The sequence below is a fragment of the Amyelois transitella genome, chromosome 23 (assembly GCF_032362555.1).
Source record: "Amyelois transitella isolate CPQ chromosome 23, ilAmyTran1.1, whole genome shotgun sequence".
Classification (NCBI taxonomy): Eukaryota; Metazoa; Arthropoda; class Insecta; order Lepidoptera; family Pyralidae; genus Amyelois; species Amyelois transitella.
The window spans coordinates 2,643,590-2,670,725 of NC_083526.1; the positions used below are offsets into that span (position 1 = coordinate 2,643,590).

The 27,136-nt window shown below is 33.4% G+C and overlaps 2 protein-coding genes across 5 annotated transcripts in view; one reads left to right on the forward strand and one right to left on the reverse strand.

The window, feature by feature from the left end:
- The window catches only part of LOC106133052 (glycerol-3-phosphate acyltransferase 1, mitochondrial), a 54,311-nt gene extending 31,155 nt beyond the window's left edge, over positions 1–23,156 (reverse strand). Inside the window, exons 1-4 of one of the 4 annotated variants that reach the window (XM_060951044.1) lie at positions 13,191–13,344; positions 7,930–8,134; positions 4,257–4,404; positions 2,267–2,380 (exon numbers count right to left, since the gene is read on the reverse strand). In XM_060951044.1, the coding sequence (XP_060807027.1) occupies positions 2,267–2,380; positions 4,257–4,404; positions 7,930–8,120 (453 nt within the window). In that variant the 5' untranslated portion in view covers positions 8,121–8,134; positions 13,191–13,344. Of the gene's footprint in view, positions 1–2,266; positions 2,381–4,256; positions 4,405–7,929; positions 8,460–13,190; positions 13,346–23,006 lie in introns of those variants that run through there. The other 3 variants (XM_060951045.1, XM_060951046.1, XM_060951043.1) reach the window with 3 other exon arrangements.
- An 88-nt stretch (positions 23,157–23,244) lies between these two features.
- On the forward strand, positions 23,245–27,081 carry LOC106133027 (charged multivesicular body protein 3). Its single transcript, XM_013332615.2, has 7 exons — positions 23,245–23,398; positions 23,486–23,546; positions 23,872–24,051; positions 24,243–24,283; positions 24,737–24,910; positions 25,319–25,474; positions 26,519–27,081. The coding sequence occupies exons 1-6, from the start codon at positions 23,354–23,356 to the stop codon at positions 25,469–25,471; spliced, it is 654 nt and encodes a 217-aa protein (XP_013188069.2). The 5' UTR covers positions 23,245–23,353; the 3' UTR covers positions 25,472–25,474; positions 26,519–27,081.
- The last annotated feature ends 55 nt before the right edge of the window (positions 27,082–27,136 follow it).

Genomic DNA, 27,136 nt, shown 5'->3' on the forward strand with positions numbered 1-27,136 from the left:
CAACGTGGCCTATCAGACTTTCAAGCCTGCTGGCTCTGTCTACCCCGTAAGGGATATAGACGTGATGAATGTTTGTGTGTCTGACAGCTATAAAAGAGCTGGACTATATGATACATCAAGCAGTCCTTTTGCAGCATTACTTTTAAACACAATTTTTGTAAAGAAAATAAACAAGCGAACATTTTCAGGCATGGCAAAGAGACGGCGCCCCACGTATACAAATAGTATTTTAAACTTAGTTAGTAACTTATACTAAAGAAATAATAATAAAATAACTCAACACAACAGCGTAAGTCATATTTATATATATCTTTGAAATCAATACTCTTACTGTAAGGAGTAGAATTAAATCTTTATCAAAAAAATAATTCAGTATTTAAAAAAAAAAGGAATATTTCTCATAATTCCTTGAATAGCGCAAAGAGAGCATTAGGAACTATTTATTCTTCTTGAAAACAACCAAGCAACTAAAAAAAATTGCAAAACATTCCGCTTAGTCGGAAATAAAAGGACGATCATCAGTACCCTATGTCAATGAAATAAAAACTAAAATTGAATGTACGCCTTCCATATTATGTATGAATATAGTATTTATTTCCTGTATATGATAAAAAAAGGTTCAACGAGCATTAATCAGTACGCAACAAGATAATATTTAAATATGCGCAGATTTCAAACATTGAAATAGCTGGGGTTATCAATAGGTTTTCTCAAAATAGGCCGATAATAATACCGTATCTATGAAGTAAATAGACAACTATGGAAAATAAAGTAATCATATCCTAAATAATTTCATTACTGCGAAAGTAAGTTTGTTTGTTTGTAAATTCGTTACGTATTATGTACTGAACCAAAAAGTGGAGAAGAACACAGGGACATAGCTTTCATCCCGATAAATACCTTAGTTCCCGTGGGATTTGCAAAAACCATGTATTATTTTGTGGGTTGCACCAAATTGGCGCTGGTGGAGTATAAACTAGTAATATTTAAATTTCAAATAATTATAATGCATTTTCTATTTACCGAATAAACATTTTGATATTTTTCATATTCATATAGGTATATTTCTTTTAATTTTAGTATTTACTAAACATACAACATATGTATTTTAGTACTTGATAAAAGTTAAAATTTAGCTATTACTCTTCAAAATTTAATTACTAATGTATTTTATACTCGTGTAAACAAACAATTTCTTAAAAATGTACCGAAATAAGCATAATAGTTTTTGCAATGAAATAATATTCTGCAATACTTAAAATAACGTCCAAATTCACGGGTCTTCCTTGTCTGCGTGGGCAAAGTACAAAACTCAGTGTTAGCACGAAAAATATCTGCAATCGTTTTTATTTAACGTACGCAAATATTGTTTCAAGTATCACAAAGATCTTATTATTCTTAGCTTTACGCAAAATCATCTGGATGTGTTTCATAGCAAATTAAGCGGTTTGTATAGAAAACTATTCCCCTGGGCCATCTCCTCGATTTATACAATTAACGTGAGAATACGGTTTATACTCGTAGAAACCCTAGATTCTAGAAGCCCATTTGGAAAACCATACATTTTTACGTAAAAAAATATCATCGCCCTGTTTGTCTATGATATGTTTTTTTTAGATTTCTCTTATTACATTTATAATTATCTCGAAACTGAGTTTATTTATAAGTAAGTTTTTGTACACGTTTCTGCCTGAAACCAGTTTGCAAATTACTGATCATGGCTGCGCAGTTAATTTTTAAGATATAATTTTCATTGAAAATATGGCTAGAACATTAAAAAGCTATACTGGTATATTAAAGAGACAATTTTTTTGCAATGTACCTCATAAATGACAATTATGTGTGTTTTAATAATTACAAGGTAAACCTAATTTTTGTGCTTCTAATTTACTTCTTGACCTGGATTACCTTAAAATATACGAGTATTTCCACATTTATGAACTTCATATATCATATGCGCCCATCAACAAGTGCGAAATATGACGAAACTTTTCTCCGATAGTCGTTTTGCCTATGAAGCGGTTTCAAAAAAATATATATTTCGTTGACGTATGGTTCGGTGATAAAAATTTCTATCAGTTGAATGCCAGAGGACAAAAAAATGTGTTGTCAAATTGCTCGTAGGCGCAACGATAGTCCAATTATAGTTTCAGACTCAATATGATATTTTTCGCTTAAAACAAAGTGTCCCGTTGGTTAAATGCTCTGATTTTCAGAGCTTTACTTGTTCCAAGAATCCAGAAATAAGTATTCTTCATCAACTCACCCTTGATATAGGTGCACATCTCGAGCAAGCCAGGCCGGCGGGGGGTCTGGTCACTGGTTGGGGGGCAGACACCACCGTCGTCTCCTTCACCCGGTACAGGGCGTTTGAGCGATTCTGTTGGTACAAAAGATGAAGATATGACATCTGTTGATACTAATAAATGAATATGTATTGGACAAATTCCAAAGATTGAGCGTAAGGAGTCGGAAACTTGAGTTATGTGAACGATTTAATGAAGATAGTCACTATGAAGATATTGCATCTATTAGTACAAGTTGGTGTCAAAAGTTATTAATTGAACAAATTACATATATTCCAATAGATAAATAAGGACTCGCTAATTACGTGGAGTCGTTCAGTGGTATTAAGAGTATGCTTAGAGGAGATGAAAGGTTCACCAGTTAAAATACCAGACAGGCTGCCTCTTGAGTAATACATTATATAGTAACACATATGTCTTTAAAATATCTGCTAAATAACGATAACGAAAAGATTTGAAGATAGAAATAAAAAAAATTACATACCGCGTCCACTATACATTTGAAAAGAAAACAGGCCACGAATAACCAAAATAATTCAACTGTTAGCCAGTGATCACTGATCATAATTAAATAACAGAAAATATAAAACATGAAGACGTGTTACTTTGTAAAAATAATTACGAGATTCAAAAGAATATAAATTTTCACTGCATTTTAGTCAATTTAGTAGAGATTCATTGAAATGTATAGTGTATTTTGGTTGACATAAACAGATCAAAGTGACATTTAAGAGTCTTGTCTTATTGACAATAGATACGATAGTTACAAAAAAAATCTCTTTCAAGATAGTAACCTTCTCCTTTATTAATACCCTCGACACTGAAAAACTGTTCTATACTAAATAAAATAATATAATATTACAGAATAGAAAATTGGCTAACATTGCTCCGAACTACAAAAATTATCGAAATAATAATAGTGCAAATAAAAATATTCATATCTAAGAGATAGACATCCACGTAATGATTTTAGATACAACAAAACTCCAGGTAAACATTCCTTTCTATAAAAAAGAAAGAGTTTGTCTCATTCATACTGCATAAGAAAAAGATAGAAGATATAAAAACGAGCTACATAATAACTTCAATCATAATAATGAATATAAAAGACAAGCAAACGCAACATTCGAGGAAAATGGAGTAACAGTTAATTGTATTTCAAAATTTGTGTAATAGCCAAAAAATTTCTTACATAATTGGATAGCGTGATAAGACATAAGAAGTGACTATGAAACCGTAATGGTTACTACACACATAATGAGCGGTTAGTGTAAGATATGACATCTATTTTAATGATACAGTCAAGACAAGAGATTAAACTTGAGTATGTTATCATTTTGACGTCAACAAGTGCAATTTAAAATCAAAGGGACATAATGTGATAAATACAGCAAGAGGCTGTGAGCGGCCTCTTGTAGAAAAGTTTGGAAATAAATAAATTTAGTATAGAAAGTCTTGACCAATAAGAAGTGCGTTCTAAAAATGCACTGATAATGATGTTTAGTATAAAAAAAATATAATTTTGCATACGAGCTCATTTCATTTACTAATGATTCAAACTCTTCTCCTTAATTTTCTCATCAAACTAAAACATTGCTGACATATAATTCGACCATTACTAACATTAAAGTAATTAAGAGTTAATTTAGGTCACGATACAACGATAACTGTTTCAAAATGGCGCTAAGTTACCAATTAATGAGGGGAAAACTACCAAAAATAAATCAGTATATTTATTATTTACTTTTGATATTGTATAACTGGATTAGTTTACTACTTAAGAACAGAAATACAATATTGACAGATAAATACTAATATAAAAAGGTGTATTAATTTACACCTAGATCCTATGAGAATTCATTTGCTTTCTCAAAGATTCTATGTCTCATTTTCGACAACAAAATATCTTCTTAATTATTTTACAAAACACTGCAGTGTACAAATACTCACTGTTATTTCAGTGTCCAACTTGGAGTACACATTCTGCGGCCGCCTGCGCACGCGCACAGCCTGTCTTAGAGAGCTGCTCGTGTCCCGGGTGCCGCCGCACCACCCGCCGACGCGTTCGCCGACCACCTCCAGCATGTCGGCGACGCGGCTGTAACAATACACAACGCTGTTGATGAGAATTATTTTAAAACGATAAATAATCATAAGAAAAAGAAGTCACCCAATAACCAAATGAAAAGACACAAGGATAGAGTAAATTTGGCGATGGATATAAATTAGAGGGAACTAGATGATGCCTATGTGATGAGGTAGAGTTGAAAGAAAATAGGGAATAGAGAAGGAAAAGTCAACAAACAGAAGAAGAAATATTTTTTATATAAAGGTTACACAAAAAAAATACAAGAATTATTAACCAATTAATATTAAATTAAAGAGAAGAAAAAAAATCCTATACATGAAAAGCGTACAATTTCAAGTAATGCAAAGCTACTTCTGTACATTTTTTTCGTATAACTTTTCTGTTCTATTCGTCATCATTACAAATTATAATTTCTCTGAAACAAAAACGACAACTTATATAAATCATTTATTGAAATTGCGACTTATTACTAATAGTAATTTGCAAAATCATGTATTATGTTTAATTTTACTTCATCTTTTTCAATATTAATATGTAAGTGTTATATTGCAAAACTTTCTATTCAAGACAATTGATATTTATAAAATAGGCATTCTAATATATATCATATTCAATGGCGGTTATATCGATGTGTAACAAGTGAAAGATAAACATTTACATTGCTATATTACTCAACAAATTTGTTGAATCAAACGATACTGAATAGAAAACCAGTTTGCAGTTTCAGCAAAGGCGAGGCATGACATAAATATTACCCTTACCTGAATGCTAAACTTTATATTTTAAAATTAATTTCTAGACATTAAAGTACTGTATTCAATTATCAGTAAATAAAACACAACAATGAAGATCGTTAATCCAAAACAGAAGAACGATACAGGGCCATGGAAATTAACATAAAATTCGTCAACACGAAAGAGAAATAAGGGCCAAGGAAAAATGTTGCAGGTGCAAGTGTACTTGTACTGATATCGGAAGAGGTTAAAAATACATTACGAGAAAATTGTTCTTCAAATTTTGAAGATGTTAATCATGAACCCCAAGTTTAACACTGAAGAGAATAAAATGAAATAAACGACAATTCAATCGCAAATTAGTTCAAACGGATAAGAACCAAAATAAACACATTGCGTAACTGTAAACTCTGCCACGCTCGCGCATTTGACGTGACATGTTTATCGAATTGTGTGAAGCTCACAAAAATTGATGCGAAGAATTTTGTAGTAAATAAATATCTTTTATTTTCAGACAAAAAAATCCATAGAAAAGTTAGTAGTACTTACACTATGTTAGTAAACATTTAGTAGTACTTATAGACTGAACACCAGGTTCGTCATAGCTGCGTTGAAATAAAGATATTGTTGATTTCACTCGGTATACAAAAGGCTTACAAATTGGTCGAAATAAAATAAGTTTTAAAAATGACTCTTCGTCTGTCTCTGGGTAGGAGTGAAGATGATAGGAACATTTATGATTACTTAAATTTATAGTTTGAAATATTCTTTTCTGAGAATGTAAGCCAAACGATCAAATAACAAGGTATTTATAAGATATCTTTAGAAATAGAACGCAGAATACACATTAAAAACATATTATTGCGTTACAACTTTTACAATCAATCGTAGAGATATCTTTGTTTTAAGTTTTTTGTCTAATCCCTTTTATATTTATATCGTCAACTACACGACTTAGGTACCTATAAAGTCACATCCTATCAAACGAAATGTAAACAATTTCAATAAATAGTGTAAAGGGTTTATAATCTAGATAATAATGTTAAATTTCGTGCTTTGTTTTAATTGTCAGTTAGTTTGACAATAAACAGGTAAGAAATTATTGAATCCAATTCATCTATAGGTAGGTGACACACTGCATGTTGGTCTGTAAATACCTACAGCAACTATAAAATCCAAACCACTTCGAAGCCAGTAAATGAGTTTTATTCGGATTTCAGTTTTTTTTTGGCCTTTTAATAACCCTTATCAACTAGCTGTCATTACCTTAAGTCTATTTTGGATTGGATTATCTCAAACAAGTACTTGATACTTCATCGGATTATAATAGTTGGATTAAAATGACAACACTGGAATTTAGAGATTAGATAGATTACTTGTTATGTTTAAAATGTTTTCGGCGACATGTTTTGTTCAATGTGTCTAGCGGCAATAGGTCCTATTTATTAGTTACATATATTAATTTATATCTAATTACGATACTAAGAATTGATTGAAAATTTTAAGTTGACAATAGATTACTTTATAAAATACCATTTATTTAACAATGTTAGCTAAATATTAACAAAACCCGTGTAATAAAAACGAGCTTAAGAATTTCATAATTGTGGCTTTACTGGTATACTGTATAGTTAGTGACCCTATTCAATTAGAAGAAAAAAAACACATGGCAGCCGGTAGGGTTGGTATTTTGTTCCACAAACCATCGCGTTACACTGTAATTGACTGTTACTTGGCACATTTTTGGGCAGTAATAAAGTAACAAAATACTAGAAATCTGACGAAACAGACCAAACCTAAATAAAACTTAAATTAATAAACAAAAAAAAGGAATGCATATAGAAAAACAATGTTTAACAAAAATTTATTAAGTATGCAAAATTTGTAAAATGAAAAAAAGATTACAAAGCATAATTTTACCTTTATTTGTAGGATTCGTTAATCATAAATATTTCAATTTTTTTTCATTTCATTCTTCATTAATAAAATACACACTTTAATCAATAGATTTCTATATTTATTTGATTAAATAATGAGGGTATTTATAATATCACGGTATTTGTAATATCTTTTATTTATTTACAAATTGTAACGTTAATTTCAACTTTTAGATACTTAACTACCTATCCACTTTATCATTGGGTAGGTAGGTAGATTTGGCATGTTTTTAAAAGTATGATGTTAGATACTTTTCATTTCGCCAATAAAATAAGGCTCTGAAGTAGAACGACTGTGTAGAATTATTCCTTTTGTTTTAAAGCTGATTTTATATTAGCATTATCTGAATGAAGGCCATTTCATAATGTGAGCTAAAGTAGCAGATAAACAAAAGAGCTAAAGCATAAGCCGTTGACCGGCACGATACATACATACATACATAAAATCACGCCTTCTTTCCCGGCGGGTTGGGCAGAGACTACATCTCTTCACTTGCCACGATCTCTGGATACTTCTATGGTTTAATCCACATTCATACCGGCGTGATATTTTAAATTTAAAAAATAATGTACTCAAATAAGTATGTATAAAACCGTAAATAATCCTTTTGAGAGATCTTTGGTATTAAAAGAAAACGTGTTACTTTTATGGCACCTTATAAAATACGCAAAGTAACCTCTAAAGCTTGCTCTTAACGGTAAAAATAAAAATTAATAAAAAAAATAAAAGTGTTAATTTCTAACATGTTTCTTAAGGAAAAACCATAAATTTAAATAAAATTTGTTCAAAACACAGAAAACCGTTAACTCAGAAAAAAATTTGTTCTAAACACAGAGTGATTAAGCCAAAATGTGCCACCAACCTTGAAGTAAAGAACCAGTACAGCAAAGCGGTGAAGATTGCCAGTTCGGCGGCACCGCTGGCCACCCTGACATGCTCCACCACCGTCCAAACATTGCTCATCGTTTCCATTGTTAAGTTGGTCGTGTCGACCACCGCATCACCCAACGTCCAATTCCAAACACCACTTAACCGGCTAATTTTGACAGTCATTCAGATATCACAGACTAAAAAACACCAAGTTCTTTTTTTTAATTATCACTTATAAATGATCGATGACAGTTTCCGATCTGCGCGACGCAAGACCGCTCTGCCCGACGCGCGAAGACGTACTGACTGAATCAAAATACAACACGAACGACTTGGTAGGTGCAAGCGGTCAGAGAAACTTGATGCGTGACAGATAACACAACGTTATCACATTAATATTAACAATAATTAATAAGTACGACCTAATTGGTAACAGATAAACTGACTGTGAACCGAACGAAGTTCAGAATGACAACTACTGACAATGAAGATTTGGGAAGACTTTAGGACCGCGTACGAGCCGGTTAAGATATGGATGTTGGATGCGAACAAATGCTAATTTATAATGATTTTAACGTGTTCTTTAACACGCATGACGAAATAAATTTCATGATGCTATTTATGGTAACAAAAATTCATTGTAAAAATTAAAACATTAGTTAAACATTCACAATTTAAACATTCGCGTTTTATTGTTAGTGAAACTTAAAACAGAATGGAAAGCTGTCGATCGAGTATATTTATTTTGTGAGCTTAATGGATTACCATTTCAATTTTGTAATATTCCTTTATTAACATCTACTTTCTCTGTGAAGATCGCATAAAATTAAACTATGCATGTTGATAGGCGACAATGATTATACAAATAAAACAAAGGACGAGCAACAACAGTCACAAAATACAATTATTATAAACTTACTTCAATTTTTACCGCGATGAAAAATACTTTTTGTCCTTCTCCAGTATATTACGCAAAATTTCGAGAAGATTGATTCAGTAGATAACGCGTGAAGAGACAACAAACAAATAAACTTACTTTTACATTTATAATTGGAATATTAATTGGAATTAAATCGCAGAACTATAATTGCACAAACTTATAAATACAGGGGTGTGTCATATTATCCATATGGATAAACACGAGTGATGCATGTATAAACGAATTGTTTAACATTGAAGATCACGCGGCAACCACGTTAAATGGTCATGGATCGTAATAAAACAAGAGGCAGCGCTGACCCCTGGCCCTGAGTGGCGTGATGAGTGATGACATAAACATTGCGAATGTGACAGTCGTAAATATACAAAATACAAACCTACAAATAAACATTAAAACAAAAGTTAATCCAAGACACAATGCATGAAAAGTATAATAAATGTGGATGTAGCGAGAGAAGTAGGAATCATAGTAAGTGGATGGATGTAGTAGGTACATGTCTTCTTCTACGAGAGAAGATACTCGTATTAAAAAAACTTGTAAATTGAATGAAACTCATAAAAAAGGGATAAAAATAACATGATTAACAAAAATAATTAACAATTTAATAAGCTGTTAAGAACATAATGGAATTTTTATCGCTTGCAACCATGTGTGTGCTTACTCTAGGTCATGCCACAGATATAGTCAACCATACAACAATTGTAGCTCATAGGTTTTTTTTTTGCCTATCACATTGGAGCGAAAATACATGTTAATAACGAGATAACCATTATCAGGATCTGTCAATAGAATTTTTGAGGGTATCCAAATCGGTTAAGTAGTTTTTGAGATATTCACAATTTTGTATTCGCGGTATATATCTAAATTAGCGGTGAACGATTAGTTTTAATTAATTTATGTTTTGTCTCACGATAAGCCATTTTTGTTAATTGGATTGATGTCTATCATAAAAATAAGACTAATTATATAAATCTAAAAAAGTAATTAATACGCAGGTAAGACAGAAGCCACCCAAAGTGCCCTCGGGAACTAATCGGACGAGACCTAGCCAATAATATATTAATGATGACGAAACACAGGTCAATAGAGATACAAGTTTCTTCAATGTTTCAATTGAATTTAACGCGGGCTGAATATTAAACGAGTTTGGTACCATATGTAGATAAGTTCATCAAGTATGTCGGTTCGCTTATGCTATATGCTTTGAATAATTGAAATTATGGTTTAAATCGTAATAATAATAAATCGTTATCAATAGGCATTAATTTAAATACGTTCATGAATTTAGACTACAAAATGAGAAAATATTGATCCAAGATTTATTACTTTCATCTTCGCTAACTTTTATGCGGGGTTCATGAGTCTTCGGCCTCCTGGCCTCGCCTCTCTGGAGAGGAGGCCGGGGTATGCCGTTGACCATGGATCCTGGATTGGGTGAGTCAGATTTTTACACGAAACAATGCCCATCTGACCTCCGCAATGTTTGCAGGTAAACCTAATCCGTATTGGCTGCAAATCCAGTTGCCTGAATGTGCAGGTTTCCTCCCTATGTTTTCCCTCACCGTAAGAGCATCGGTAAGTATTCAAACAAATGCTGGGTTCATGAGTGACCGGCACAATTTGTTTTCCCAGACTTTGTCGAATAGTATTAATTAATAGAATTAATCGAAATAATCTGCACCGGTTTTCCCCTTTTAGTTTTGATGATTGATTTGGATAGATTTTAGGACGCTGATTACGGGAATATATTCTAAAAGTTCCTTCACGTCAGTATTTTTAGTTATTCGGTAAAGTATTTTTTTGAATATCATTTAATAATAGGCCTTCCCAATTATTAAATGATATTTTATTCCATTCGTTTCTTATTGAACAAAAAACACACTCAATAATTCCAGCACACAATAATGAATATGTCTTCATAAATAATTAGTTAAATAGAACTTAATTAACTAAGGGACATTTTTTATCCTTTTATCCTCCACCTTTATTATCAAAAAAATTCAAAACGATTTTTATAGTCATTTGCTAATAACCTCATTTCTTGTACAGTTAAGGTTTGTTTGAATTGGAATTAACTTAAATCGTTAGAAGATGGTTAATGACGGTACATTAATATTTTTGAATAAATATTATCATCGTCGTTTTTATAAAATCAGTACTTCCGCAATGAATTTGCAATTTGAAACGCTCTCTTGAAAAATGTCATTGCGAAAGTGCTTAAACTCTCCGCACAGCTTTTGCTACATTTGTGGCCAGGTTATGCTGAAAAAACAGCAGCATAACATTAGCGAATTTATAAGTTACGTTTATAATATGTATTTCGGCCTACCAATTGCCAATCAAGATAAACATAAAGTTTGTACGTCATGTGTTTGTGAACTTCGAACGTGGTCAAAAGGGAAGAATACCTTTGATCTCCCATCCCCTGTATTTTGGAGATAACCTCAGAATCACACCGACGACTGTTATTTTTGCTGCTGAAAAACTACAGGCTGCAATTCAATACCAAAAAAGTACTTGGTATATCCAACCGTCCAATCAGTTACATTTTGCTGTGAATCGCGATGAGAACGTTGCTCTGCCATCGCCGCCATACTTAGAATCATTGCAAGCTGAAGACAGTGACAGTGATGTCGAACAGGCATCTCAACCTGATGTTGAATTTGAGTCAAGTACAAGTGGAATTTTAAGCGAAAATCTCACAATAAGAGCTTCGCTGACAAGAAAGCAAGATACCACAAAAGTATTTAATATTTTTTATTTATTAATTACACTCCTTTAAATGTATTTTTTATGTTTTGAAGTTATTTATTTGTTTCCTTTTTGTAATAAAGAAATAATACTTCGTAAAGTCGTCTTTTTTGCAAATTCACATAAAGGGATTTTTCAAAAAAACTAAGGGTGATAGGAAAAATCTAAGTAGGTACATATTCGTAATCAGCGCACCCGTTTACCCAAGATTAGCAATCAAATCTAAAAGGGGAAAATAAAAGTAAAAATTTGCAGGCCTGTGTTATCAGAAAAATATTATATCATTAACGTATAAGTACAATCAGGAAATTTAACACTAGTTGATCTTCCAATATCGCGATTTGATAATTGCATTAAGACAAAAGAAATCCGAAATCAACATTTTAACCAGGCTGATCAAACTGGAAATACAAATGAAGTAGATACCAAGAGTCGATTAATGAATGCTAATAGTAAAGGCGGAGCTTACATAAATTTAGCAATGGTGTGATTCACGACACACTCATTGTAAGCAAATCAGCATTAAGAAATGAAAACAGTTATCGCAATCTTATTGAAATTCAAAATACAGTCGCGATTGTTGGGGAAAAACTGAAAGTTTAGTTGACACGGAAAAACATGCATACATGAGTGTATCTTCAGTCTTTAGACATGTTCTTTAAAAGTCTAATCTTAATTTTACCCATGTTCAATTTCAGTTCCTGTTTATACTAATTGAAACGATACTATCATAGAGAGCTTAACTGATCACCAATTTGAAGATTATACTTTTCAAAACCACAGACAATTTAGAAGTTAAACTTCCATTAAATACTAACAAACAATTCTATTCGGCAATATAATATTAACCAGTTAATCCTTATTAGGCCGAATTATCTACTAAAAGTACATTACCAATAATGCTATACAGATTTTTTCAAAGATCTTACTAAATTGATTAGATAAAAGTATACTAACAAATTTGATGAGTAACCAGCAATGTGTAACTTGATTTACTTGTTGTGTCACGATATCGCAAAAATATCGGCGTTCGTAAGAAAGTCGTCAATACCGGCGAAAGAACAGAATACGTACTGTAAATAGTGAGTAATGAATTGTTAATCGCCTGTTGAATTTCCGTTATTATTTCCATCCTTGCATTAAAAATACTTTACGTTTATTAAGAAATCGACCATAAAATTAAGGTTTTTGATAAACTGAAGAATATTAACCTTTTATATTGTTGAAATTTTCCATTAAAAAAAAATTACAAAGATTAAAATTTTTTCTTGCAACTAAGTATGATGTAACAGCAAAGTCCTTAGCAAAATTGTTGAAAAGATTTCAAATACAATGTCGACCGAACACTCGAAGTTTCAGTGATTTTCGCAGAGGCACCAGAGGTTGTAGAGGACATTCACAGCACAATAGACGGACAGTTAGACCAATAAAGTTTGCAATACGCGAACAGAGGGGTCCGCAATGAGCTAATGTAACAGACAATTTTCGAATTACAGCGCATATCGGAAAGTGAAATCGACGTTAATATAGTATTCGCACCGGAAACCATAGTTAGAGCTTACCTATTTTGATTGATAATGCACAAGATAAATTTAGGAATGAAGGTTAAGGGTTTTGAGGAATGCACAATAGCTTCAGTGATTTTGAACCGAAGGTTGATAACGATCGTTCGCGAAACGTTAATCGCGGGGCGTCGACGTACGCGCGCCGCCGACGGCAAACTGGCCGACTCCCGACGTCACGCTTGCAGTCCTATTACAGTAACACCAATGAATTCAGAAAGAAATGCCAGCAAAACTGACCGACTTGAAATTTTCCGACTTCATCTACATCTAATTGGAGGTGTTATCGCAATTTCTAATTGACACAATTTCTGTTGGTGTCCACATTTCCATGTAATATTGTTAAATCGTGGATAGTAAGAACACTATATTTCGGCAAGATCTTTCTATTCATTGTTCGTTTTTGTAATTTTTTAATTAAGAATCCTAAAAGTACTTCAAGTTGGCAATGTAATCGATTTATAAATTGGGCCTTTTAACTTTGATATAAAATCAGATATAAACTTACAACGGCATGTTGCAAAATCTTAGTTTTGGGGTTGAAATTGTGGTAATAGTAATGGTAAGTAGGTAACATAATTCTAACCGCATCACATCACGGTACGTCGACCTCCGCTGTCGTAAGCAATCGGCGGTCACCAAGACCATTTTGAGTGAGTGTAGGATTCAGTTACCGGTATCGAAATGAGATTGAATGAATCATAGATTGAATTTGGTCGTTTTTGCTAAGCTTTATGTCTAACTTGCTTCACTTCTTCTAATATTCTTTTTAAAACATAAAAAAACCGTCCAGGTAATTCCAGGTTTAAATCTCGGAGGAAGCATGTGATAGTTATATGATTTATTGGAATAGACCGCGATGGAGTGCTAGATTCAATGGAATGTTGAATATAACAAGTGCATCAAAAATTCTGATTCCAGTTTCTCATGCTATTACCAAGTCGCACAAGAAAAAAATTATTCAGAAATTATTTTCTATGCAAACATCGAACGACACTGACAAAATATTTTGCAAGAATACGTAACTGCTGATATTTTTCGCCATCACGTGCCATTCAACGTTTCCTAAAGTATACCTAAGTCTTTTGGAAAAAATCGATAAAAAGCATTAGTTAAAAGATGATCTTCTCATGTCACGAAGCCAAAGATCTTGGGAGACTAGTGTAACATGGAAATTGTCATATTAAGAATCATCACTGTTAAGCGAATTAGATAATATTGACGTAAAACGGCAAATAAAAGAACAATGTGAATGTAAAAATAAACACTTTCATTGTTAATTTATTTTAGTATCAGCTTTTCTACTTATGTTTTTGGATATAGACAAATTTTCCGAATAAGAATGACAGGACAATTATACATAAGAGATCTTCTCAACTATAACCTCCAACTGCCAAATACTATAATAACTTGATAAAAAGAATTGTGATTCGGAGATATAAGAAAATATGAAATCTAAGAAAAAAATGGAGGTCAAGACAATGTTGTTCAGATTCAGCTAGAAATGTGTCATATATTCATGTCAAGTATGTATAATATTAACGTAGAAATATTAATAGGACTAATAACACCACGTACACATTTAATAATATTAAAATAATGATATCATAAATTTTCTCTGCCCTGTTCATTGCTATATGTATTGTTATTTGAACCAAAAATGGCCACAAGTGTAAAAAATATATTAGTTTTAACTTTATTATACTTTGATTGAAAATTTATATTGCACTTGGTGTGACAAGTAAATACATGTATAGAACACGCACTATGCACACTCTTCATGAGAAATTAGCATGCAAAATTAATTAAGTTTTTTTTTAGCATGAACCGAGAACCGACACTACCTAGTGTTTAACGTTATTGCTTGGGCCTGTAATAATGCACGTTTTTATAAATGAATTCATTAAGTTTAATCTGAAGTCCTATTAAGGCAGCTATTTTTTCATAAAATAAAAATATCATAATGGATCCTTCATGACTTATATATAAGTGCATAAATTGTTGAAAATTTAAAAAAAAATGCAAAAATGGTAGTCTTGTAACATTTGTGATCGATGTATCTGATACCCTTGAGATTGTGGCGGTCAGACGCGAGACGAGAGTAGTTATGGTCAAAGGCGCACCCTGGGCTCCTCTCCAAACTAAAAGAGGATGTCACGCCAGAAGATAGATGTATATAAACCCCATAAATTCTTTGAATATCCTGATTTTTGTGCAAAAATCAGGGCATCGGATACATCACACCAAGCACAAAAGCTGCGAGAGTACAAGGGTTCCTTTGTGATGTTTCCTTCATACAAGTGGCCACAAACGGCACACAATGATAATAGGAGGGTGGTGTCGACCGGTCAATTGATGACACTGGCCAATTGACGGCTGATTCTTCTGAACACGCAAGACCGATCTGGGCATATTACGATATTCTTCACAATTCAACGTTTTACATTACTGGAACATCGCTTATTAAATATGTCTTTCTTTCTAATCATGCAAGAATCGAAATGGACCATCGCGGCTGAAAGAACTAAATTTACCCAAGACAATATATTTTTTCGAGTAGCAGTTGTATAGGATAATACAAATGGAATCAAAACTGAGAATGCCGAAGCCCAAAGCGGAGAAAAAATTCTGAAAGCTGAAAGTTCTAATGTAACTGAGAATACATAAAGAGACTACTTACAAACACTGCTACAGATATCACTGGTACACTGTTGGTATGGATTTGAAGACTGGGGGTGAAATGGGTCCGAATTAAAGTTCCCAGGTGTGTTTACCTGGGGAGCCTTGGAGGAAGCTCCGGAATGAAGAAAGTCAGCATTTGCAAAAGATAAATTTAGAAAGCTTTTTGTATACTTGTCCTTAAAATACTTCAGCGACTAAGACACAGCTTAAGATTTAAAACTGTTACCAGGGCATGCAGGACTGGTCGTAATAGGACATTACTAGATTACATGTGTACAAATTGGGCCTTAAGGCCAAAGTCATGGTCGTTGACGATATCAAGTACACTAGAATAGATTCTGCAAGGGTCAATTTAGCTCGACACCGTAATCTTGAATTCCTTATTAGTGCTCATACCAACGACAATTGATGAAACTCAATGGCCTCGGGACGAGATCTTAAACGGGATGAGACCTTCAATATTACCAGAATCCCTATAGATTGATGATCAACCTCTATTAAATCGATATAACGAAGCTGCTTTAGACGAATTAAACAACCTTGGTGGTTCAAGATTATTCAATAGATACGTACATATGTAAAATAACACGCGCGGTGTCTCAATGACAGCATTTAATTTTCTTCTAGAACTGTAGCTCCGTACCGATTTAAGTTTTGTGAGGTAAATTTCCAAAAACCTAAAAAAATCTTAAGTTTTTTCATAGTCTGACTGTCACGTCTTAATTTTTGACATAACCCTAGCTAAATATATTTCCGTAACTGACAGTCTGACATTAAGACTGATAAATTTAAATTTTAAATTCGTTATTTTTGTGATATTTAGACAGCTTAGTGCTAACCATTTCTTTCAGAAATCTTTAATTACATTGTTATACATCTTCATTCTAGTGATCTAGAGCCTCCTAGAAGTTGTCCATGCAATTACAGGCCGGTTCTCCACAAAGTAATGGTGGCAAATTGCCATACAGAACTAATGTGAGGCAGTTCAACACTGCAACCTTTTTACATGGAACCTGTTAAATTGTACGAGTTGCAAGGTATCATTTAGTACATCCGCTGTGGACATAAATTATGTACCGCGGTGTGGGATTCTTTGGGATCAGATATCAACAAATATAAAGAAAATTAAGACTCCAACCTTTTTTTATCTTGCTATGTTTTTGAAGAATTGCTGTTACAAGATTTTTGTATATTTCATAGTTGATATTACGCTAGACAATTACTTATCATGGTTTGGTTAATTACCGTTGTTAAAGAAAACTTCGCATTCATAGAAGTTGGATTAGATTTCTTATCAATTACAATATTTAAGGTTACAACTCACAATGTAGTTTCTTTTACCGATTCTACACTTGCGCTTTGAAAGTGGCAGTAGCTTTGTATAAGTGTATTTTTTGACAGCAATAAGTAATAGTTGCTATTATGTCCAATATTAAGAAAGATGACGAATTTGATATATTCAACAAATTTCTGAATCGAATGGTATCTGGGACGATGAAAACATTGAACTTTATACGAACAGTGATTCGAATAGGGGACAAAGAGCGTCGGCATGCAGATAAGGTTTGCAAATGCACGCGATATTAAAATTATAATGTTGAATGTGCAATGGTGATAGAAATTATCTATTCATATCGGTGTACACACGTGATTTGTGATAAAACGTGAATCATTAAATAAGTTTACATTCGTAATTTTTTGTACTAATAATTCAACGTTGTATGATGCACAACAATTAATTTGTTTGACCTGATTCTTTTACTAGTATAAACCTGTAACACAAGTCCCCACCTCTAGGGAAGGTACAATAAATCTGGAAGAATTTTATATGAAAGTTTTGTACAATTTTCTGTAGCGCTATCGTACGTACTATCATAATGAAGAACACTATCATATTCATAACTCGATCAATACATAAAAATTAGAACCCAATTCTATCCATATATTACCAAAACTACTTATAAGTCTAATTGCTAGCATGAATGTCTATTGAAATTAAGTGAAAATTATGGGTTCACTTCGATAAGACCGCCAGTAGAAGAGGTCAGAAAGTATGGCGATAAACAATTTCCACTGGACAGGAATGTGCGTCAATCTACGATAACCTTTCAAGAACAGCTGTGCCTTTGTTTCCATGCGGGTATGACTTTACAACACGTGCTTAAACACGTTGCATATAGTAAAATATTTTTTTAATTCCCTCGATTTTTATTTATGTATTTTTCAGAATCAATACACATTGTGTCGAAAATAAATACGTAGACAATAACAGTAAGTATGTTTATTATACATTATTATTATCACCCACACAAAGGATCTCCGCTTAACCCAATGGTAGACTGTTAGATAATGCTATTCGCATTAAGTCCGCCTATTGCACTTTACAAATTGTAATTGTTACAATAAAGAATAAATAAAAATCTTATAAATAATACATAATGGAGTACTACTGATTGGACTACTGCATTTGAATCTGTTGCAATCAATTTTGCCCCAAATTAAGAGTATTTAAAGATTGTGGACATTTGTTTCCGAAAGGTTTAAAATGTACATGCGTTAATAGAACATGTAAAATGTTAGTTAACAACTAGACCCCTACGTGATAATAAAATCTAAAGTATCGTTCATAATGCGAATGGTAATAGACCATTACAAAAACTAGTCGCACAACTGGTTTGTCCATCAGTCGAGGTCTTAATCGCATATAAAAATAAGTAATTCAGAACAGTCCGTGACCTCACTTAATTTTGCGATATTTACATTTTACAAGTACGTACGTACCAGTGAGATGGCAAGTGACAGAAGTAATTGAAAAAAAGCGGATATACTGTGCCGACCCACGTAAAAAGTGGGAAAAGGTAACGTCAAAGAAAGAAGTACGTATCGGTTTTAGCTCGAGTTTTCGGACCATGGCTAATACCCTTTACTCGCTGTTCCTTCATTACAATGTGCCTAACGTCGTTGATATGACATACATATTTGCAGATAAATTATTTTTTGTAAAAGAAGGACTTAAGAAATCCATATCGGGCGTTCCAAGCTCTCCGGAGAGCTTGGGACGCCCTATAGAAGAATCCATAGAAGATCTAAATAGATGGAGGAGCTTGCTTGCTGCACAGCTTCCATCGGAGTCGGAGAACGAGTAAAAGAGGGAGAGGAAAAAAAGTGGTGTCCTTCGCCCTAGTGACTTTAGTCCTGGTTGCATTCTCATCGCTCTGGGTTATGCATTTGACCATGATCCTTTCTGGATTGAGTAAGTCAGGTTTTTTTATACGAAGTAACTCTCATCTGGTCTCCACAACCATTGCAGGTAAATCCAGTTGCCTGAACTTGCAGGTCGTTTTCCCTAGCCGTTAGAGCATCAGTTAGTTTTCAAACTAATGTGCTTAACTTGGAAATAGTCATTGGTATATGGTCGAGGTGGTATCCTACGAACCTTTGACTTTCTGCGCATCACGCATTTTAACATCTTGCCGATTCGACCATCGACTACTTATATTATATTCTTAATGGAATGAAACCTCAAACAGTTTATTTCTACTAATAAGAAAAATATCTCAACTCAGAGCAATTCCAGCCTAATTTACCAATTTACTTGTGATAATATGAAGCTTTATAAATTCAAGGTAAGGTGCCGTGTGGTTCCCGGCACCAATACAAAAAAGAATAGGACCACTCCATCTCTTTCTCATGGATGTCGTAAAAGGCGACTTAGGGATAGGCTTACAAACTTGGGATCCTTTTTAAGGCGATGGGCTAGCAACCTGTCACTATTTGAATCTCAATTCTATCATTAAGCCAAATAGCTGAACGTGGCCATTCAGTCTTTTCAAGATTGTTGGCTCTGTCTACCCCGCAAGGGAAATAGACGTGACGATATGTATGTATGTATGTATGTATGTATAAATTCAAAAGTAATTTTGAAAGCCTAAAGTCTAGTTTTAAGATCTTTCAAGGTATTTGTTAACTCATGTAATAAATCTCTTCGAATTATATAATTTTGTATTTACGAGTACCCTAAGATAGCATCACGGATATACTTGTTATTGATGAAGGATTACATGACATATTTATTAATATCGATTAGATTAAAAATAATACCATTGTATCTTTGATGGATATGCAAATTGCGTAGGTATTTTTGAAGGAATTATAACGTTGTATTAGGGAAATTATGATATGTAGGGAAATTATGATACATCGAAGCTGTATTTTAATTTTTATGGCATTTGTTGATAAATAGTTGGAAAAAAATATTGAATAGAGATGTTGACTATAAATAAAAATTGAGAAAGGAAAGTGACTGACTTCGTGATTTGACAAAAGGAATATTTGTTAAACATACTTTGATTTGCTGTTAAAATAACAAAAGAAAATGTCTTGTCGAATAAGTTTGCGATTAAATAAATAAAGAATGGTTAACAATATTTCCATTTCAAATAAAAGGAGGATTAGCGCTAACTAGCTTTTGAACGCTCCCGTGGAAAATTCCAGAAAAAGAGAAGCCCATGATTCATTCGTGAATATCGGTCCAGTAGTTTTTGAGTTAGAAACATACAAAAAATAAATCTTTTCTCTTTATTATTTGAAGATGGATGATGTTGATGAAGGACGCTTAACTGCCTGTAGCACGAATATGAGAAGAATATTTCCTATTACATATTGATCAAATTAATATTATCTAAGAGTCTCCAAAATAAAATACATATAAGTATGTAACACGTGCAAATATACATAGATAATACCAAACAAAGTTATCGGTCAAACTGTAATGACATTATCACGTTTATTATTGTTATTGCACATAATAACTTCAGTACCTACGCAAATTGTGATAAAGGGCGCTGAGAAGTGTTATAACATAAATCTTGAAATGCGTAACAATGCAGCGCAAATATTCCATTTCATATAAATTATAAGTAGGTGAACTATAAAATATAATTATGTATAGTAAGTACTTCACGACAAAAGCACATTTTAAGTGACGTACAGACATGTTTGATCTGACGACATTCTGCCATTATTTGACCGGTTTTATGAACAAACAAACAAAAAATTGGTAAATAATTATGTGGGCATATTAGCTATAAAAAATTATAATGAATACACTTTTCAGATTACAATGTCCGTTTTTTATCAAATCCGGGGTAGGTCAATGAAGATCTTGAAGATTAGATTTATTAGCTTATTAAAAAGTAGATAAAAATAATAACGTTACGAAATGCATTGCGGCATAAAATGATAAGGTAACATGATTAAATTCTTATAAATGTGACAAAGAATGTTACTCTGATTTCTATAAATAAATAATTTACGTAAAATACTAGAAGGCAAAAAATTAATATTTCAAATATCATTAAAATTGTATAGTTTTATATAGAAACTGTTCAAGTTTGAAACCATAGATAGGTGATGCCAGCAGCCTGTGACCTTAGCCTGCCACTATTTCTTAATCTCAATTCTAGGCTTTTCGACAATTGGCTTGGTATACCTTGTAAGGGAAGGAGACGTGATGTATGACTATTTGTGTGTATTGTTAGCCTGAACTAAAATAAAATAATAATGGAAATTTTTGGTCGGCTACGCAAAAAAATATTTCGCCTAGTAAAGAGCCGTAGAAAAATGCGTTTAGATCGGAATTTAAAAAAACTAGAGATCTTGGCTATAGTCTAAGATACAGATAAAAAATATATAGACACGTGAGTGAGATATGGTCAGTTACAATCGCATAATCGCCGGTGTGGCAAAATCGCTGGTTGCCGAGTACTGAGGATGCCGCAACCTTCCGCCACGGGGGAATTACGAAAATCAGACACATAATGTCACCTACTGGGTGCCTATTGTGAAAATATACATATAATCACGTCTTTATCCCTTTATCCATGAGGTGGCCAGAGCCAACAACCTTGAATATATAGAAAGGCTACATTCAGATGTATGTTTGTAACGCGATAACATTCGCACCATAATTGTGCTGCATTTTGATGAAATTTAAAATGTGGTAGATCTGTCAATAGAATTTTAAGGTTTGTAGAGCAAAATTAGTTTAGTAGTTTTTGAGATATATAAAAAAATTCAATCTGACTAGCATGGGCAGTTTCTAGGAGGCTAAAAATGGAGTTTTAATCCAAGAATCTGCCTCAATCTCTTAAAAGAAAGGTGTACAAAGAATGCATTCTTCCAGTAATGACTTACTATGAAACTTAGTCACTAACGGTAAAACTGGCACACTGACTAAAGGTTGCCCAACGAGCCATTGAATGAGTTACACTTGGAACATATCTTCAAGAGAGGATACATAAAAATGTCAATCATGAGCGCACCAGAGTAGTGGACATAGATAAACACTTTGCTAAACTTCGTCGGTGTGGTCCAACCATGTGTGCAGATATAAAAAACTCCATTGACCAAATTTGTCCTGAAATGGCGACTAAGAGCTGGAAAGAGGACTACTGGCAGACCATTAAACTCTCTAGTCCGATCGATGACATAAAAACCATGATGAGAAAAAGCATTGATAGAGCTAGGTGGAAAGATATTGGAGAGGCATATGGCCAGCAGTGGGTAAATATATGCTAAAGAAGAGATAAAATTTGGTAAAACATTATAGTGTCCACAAGGTCTAAGTTTGAGGCATACAACTAGTATTTTAAAAATAAAAATATTAAATTTTTTCGCTAATGCTTTCTGGTCATTTTGCTAACAATTCACAGGGATTAAATTTATTTTAGGGTTATATATGGGTATTTATTCATGTTATTTTAGGTATTTATTTTAAGGGTTACTTTTTCACCTTTTTAAATAAAAACTGACCAAATAGGTAGCAGTCAAATTTCTAAGTGACTAAGGATGGACCACACATAGATTCTACTATAAATAATACTTAACAAATACAATCCGGTAGGGTGGTCATGATGCACCGCAGGATTCTCTCTAGAGAAATGAGGACACAACTAGGACTAACCCTGAGAATAATTACTAATAGACTGTAAACAGTCAGTGATGATTATCAGTTTATGATCCGTATTTGAAGTAAATAAAGCCAAGTTTGCCGGAAAAAGCTAGCTAACGCTATCCAGCTTTCAGTTTTTGTACGGTTAATTGGTCTTCCATTAAAAAAGAAAAATTACTTACCTTTTCGGCAAAAATGAGACACGGTTATAACGCCTGAAGCTAAACTCAAACTAAGTTACAAAACAAAAAGATAGATGTGGAGAAATTATTTAGAAATAAGAAGGAACAGAACAAAACCTAATTTTCGTGAACGCATTTGCCGCACTTTGTTTTGTTTTTTGACTTGACTTGATTGAGTTGACAGGAGAGTGTAGTTGACATTGACAGAGGCAGAGGATGTATCAATGAGGTCATCGCTGTCAATATCAGTGATTTCACTGTCAAACAAAAATAAAAATTCAAAGAAATTACCTAGAAAATCTTTCAAAAGTTGCATTTTGTTGATTTAGGCAAAATAAATCGAAAAAATGGGTTTATTCGGCAAATCCCCAGAGCGGAACCCAAAAGAAATGGTATATCTACGATTCGTTAAACATTTACACTTCCTTCGCTAGTGAAAACAACAAACAAATTTGGGTGAAATTGATTTATATTTACAGGTCAACGAGTGGTCACACAAACTTCGTAAGGAAGGCTATAATTTAGATAGACAGATAAGGAGTATGTATGAGTCTTTCTATCTTATAATTTTTAATATTACATTTAAAACATGGAAGGTTTTGTTTACATTTAATGAACATTCCATTCCATTCAATACTCTAAGGTATTGACAAATTAAGAAGGAGCCTAAGATACCCCGAAAGATATAAATACACCTGATTTCCACTTGGCTGATCTTATTTTACAAAAAATACTTATTGGGCTATTGTTTTCAATACTCTAAGGTATTGACAAATTAAGAAGGAGCCTAAGATACCCCGAAAGGTATAAATACATGGTTTATATATGTATGTAAAAAAGAACACTATTTTTACTTTGTCATTAGGTATACAACGTGAGGAAGAAAAAATCAAGCGGTCATTAAAAGAAGCAGCTGGAAAAAATGATAAACAAATTTGTACAATACTAGCAAAAGAAATCATAAGGTCACGGAAAGCAATTAGTAAGATTTACACCAGTAAAGCACACTTGAACTCGGTACAAATGCAGATGAAGAACCAACTAGGTAATATAAAGTATATATTTATTTCATCCATCATAACATAAATATATGCACATACAATTACTTTCTAAGTCAATCTTCAAATAAAGAACATAGGTTTTCAGTTGATTAAAAAAAAGGATATGAACATAATCATTCAATGCAAGCACAGTATTGTTAAATAAAATAATATTTATATAATATTTTTGTTGCAGCAACATTAAGGGTAGCGGGATCACTACAAAAATCTACAGAGGTGAGTCCGCTCAGTTTGCAAGCAGGCCAGCTTAACTATAGAGATTAAATTATAAAAGCTCAAACACTTAAAAATCCCTTTTCATTTTTTAAATAATTAAATTTTTTTATAAATAATTATACCTATAGATTAAATCGTGTGCCCGCGACTTCGTCCGCATGGAATAGTTATTTTGGGCATCAGTGAAGTCCTCAAGGAGGAACAATTTTCCCTGTTCTTTTCACATTTTCCATTATTTCTTCACTCCTTATAGTTGCAGCATGATGATAAATAGCCTAAAGCCTTCCTCGATAAATGGTCTATTAAACGCAATGTGAATTTTTCAATTCGAGCCAGTGGTTCCTGTAATTAGCGTATTCAAACAAACAAAAAAACTCTTCAGCTTTATGCTATGAGTATAGATGAAGTTTCAAGGGTGTGTTTAAATAATTAACATCTTGTTCTGGATGAAAGGTAATGCAAGCGATGCAAGCCCTGGTGAGATTGCCGGAAGTGGCTCACACAATGCAAGAGTTGAGTAAAGAGATGATGAGAGCTGGCATCATGGAGGAGATGCTGGACGAGACCATGTCCAGTGTGGAAGATGAGGAAGAAATGGAGGAGGCGGCCCAGAGTGAAGTTGATAAGGTATGATATAAGTCCATAATTAAGCTTTTTTTTCTTATGGAAACTGAGAAGAGTATGATCCAACCTCTCAATAGAAGATTTGAATGAATAAGTGACAAAACTATGGATATGTGGTCCTTGAATATATGTATTTGTGGCTGAATGCCTAGAGTAATCTGTGCCATACTTAATGTAAAAATATCTACAGAACACTACAATACCAATTTAATTATGAACAAAAATTGACATAAGGTTACATGACCATATTTGTTAAATTTCTATCATCGAGTTTAACAGCTGAGCGTAGCCTATCAATTTTTCAAGTGCTTTATCTACCCCGCTAAAGATATAGACGTGATTGTGTGTGTGTGTAAATTATTCACCTATAGAAAAAATGTTTATACCTATTTCAAAATTTCCAAATCGCAGGTCCTATGGGAATTGACCCAAGGCAAGCTGGGCGAAGCGCCGGCGCCTCCCACCGCCGTGGCGGCCCCCGCGCCCTCCACCAGCAAGGAGGAGGATCCCGACGAGAGCGAACTGGACGAGATGCAGTCACGATTGGAGGCGCTGCGGTCGTAGATGGTGAGTGGTCGTTAGTTAGTGCCGTGTGGTTCCCGGCACCAATACAAAAAAGAATAGGACCACTCCATCTCTTTTCCACGGATGTCGTAAAAGGCGACCAAGGGATAGGCTTACATACTTGCGATTCTTTTTTAGGCGAAGGTCTAGCAACCTGTCACTATTTGAATCTCAATTCTATCTTAAAGCCAAATAGCTGAATGTGGCCTATCAGTTTTTACAAGACTGTTGGCTCTGTCTACCCCACAAGGGATATAGACGTGATTATATGTATGTATGGCCTTAGTTATGACGGCAGATGAAAGGCACATGCAATTGAGATGCGGATGTCAGATATAGTGGGAAGAACAACAAAGCAAGCTTCGCAAAGCTCCTATTTCCTCACGATTGTGGGTGCTGTGGTAATAGATGACTAAAAGTCCTAAACATGTCCTTTAGTTAACTTCTACGTTGCCGTGCCTCTTGGTGAAAGATATTTCTGGCGGTAGAAAAGCTGAAAGCCTCGGCATCAGCTAGAAGTCTGAAGAGAGAGAACAGGTCGCAGGGCCCTTAGCTATCGTGATCTGTTGGAATATGATTACAAAAATCCAAGTTCCATTCATTCCTTTATTCTCATATCAATCACTTTTTGCTTCACTCAATAATTCTTTATTTCACATTGTTTCACCACTATCAATACGTACCTATTTTCATTTCTTAAGCCCAATTTATCAGAAAAACTAGTCTTGTTTACAACCTGAAGAGCCTTCACATTCATGCCAATATCTTTATAGTTTTTGAGGCGACTAAGGCAAACATTATAAACTTGGGATTCTTCTTTTAGGCGATGGGCTAGCAACCTAACACTGTCAGAATTTCAATTCTACTTTAAGACATACAGCTCAACGTGGCTTTTCGGTGTTTTTAGGACTGCTAGCTCTACCTACCCCACAAGGAATATGTATGTTACGGTAATTTATCCAAATAACTCCAAATGCACGGCATGTTCTTTTTATAATGGAGTAAATACTCATTAGTGTGGTAAAAAAAACTTTTCTTTTTTTACAGAAGCAAGATGTTTATTAATTTGGCGCCTAAATCTAGACACGAGTCGGTGTCGTTGCAAGAAATGCCTTAAGTATATTTGTAAATATTACATTTTATAATTAAGTTACTGCTGTAAACGAATCACTTTATTGCTGTTAATGCTTAGTGTATTTTATTTTTAATAACACACTAAAATTAACTGTAATTATGAGAGATATAAAATTTATACATGTCTTACAAAAACATCGACGTCTTATCCATAGACCCACAATTTCACTGAAAAAGTGTCCGAATTTAACTAATTGGTTCATACGTTCTTAAATGGATCATGATATATACGGTAAGGCACTTAATCTTCAAATATAAGATTTTTATACTAATGGATTGTGTGCTTCATTGCAAAATATTCAGATCCATTCTTGAATGTTACATATCTTTTAAACAAAAGTCCGCATGTTTATTTATTTGATTTTGCTATTTCTTCATCTCTGCATCAAGTACCTATATAGTTGGTCAAAGGATGAAAAAAAAACATTCTGACAGCTGTCATTAACGTACATAATTTTAGTCTCTTTCTTTAGCGTTTAAGACATTCTTATTTGCAGACGATATATTTTTCTAACTTTCCAAAACTTAAAA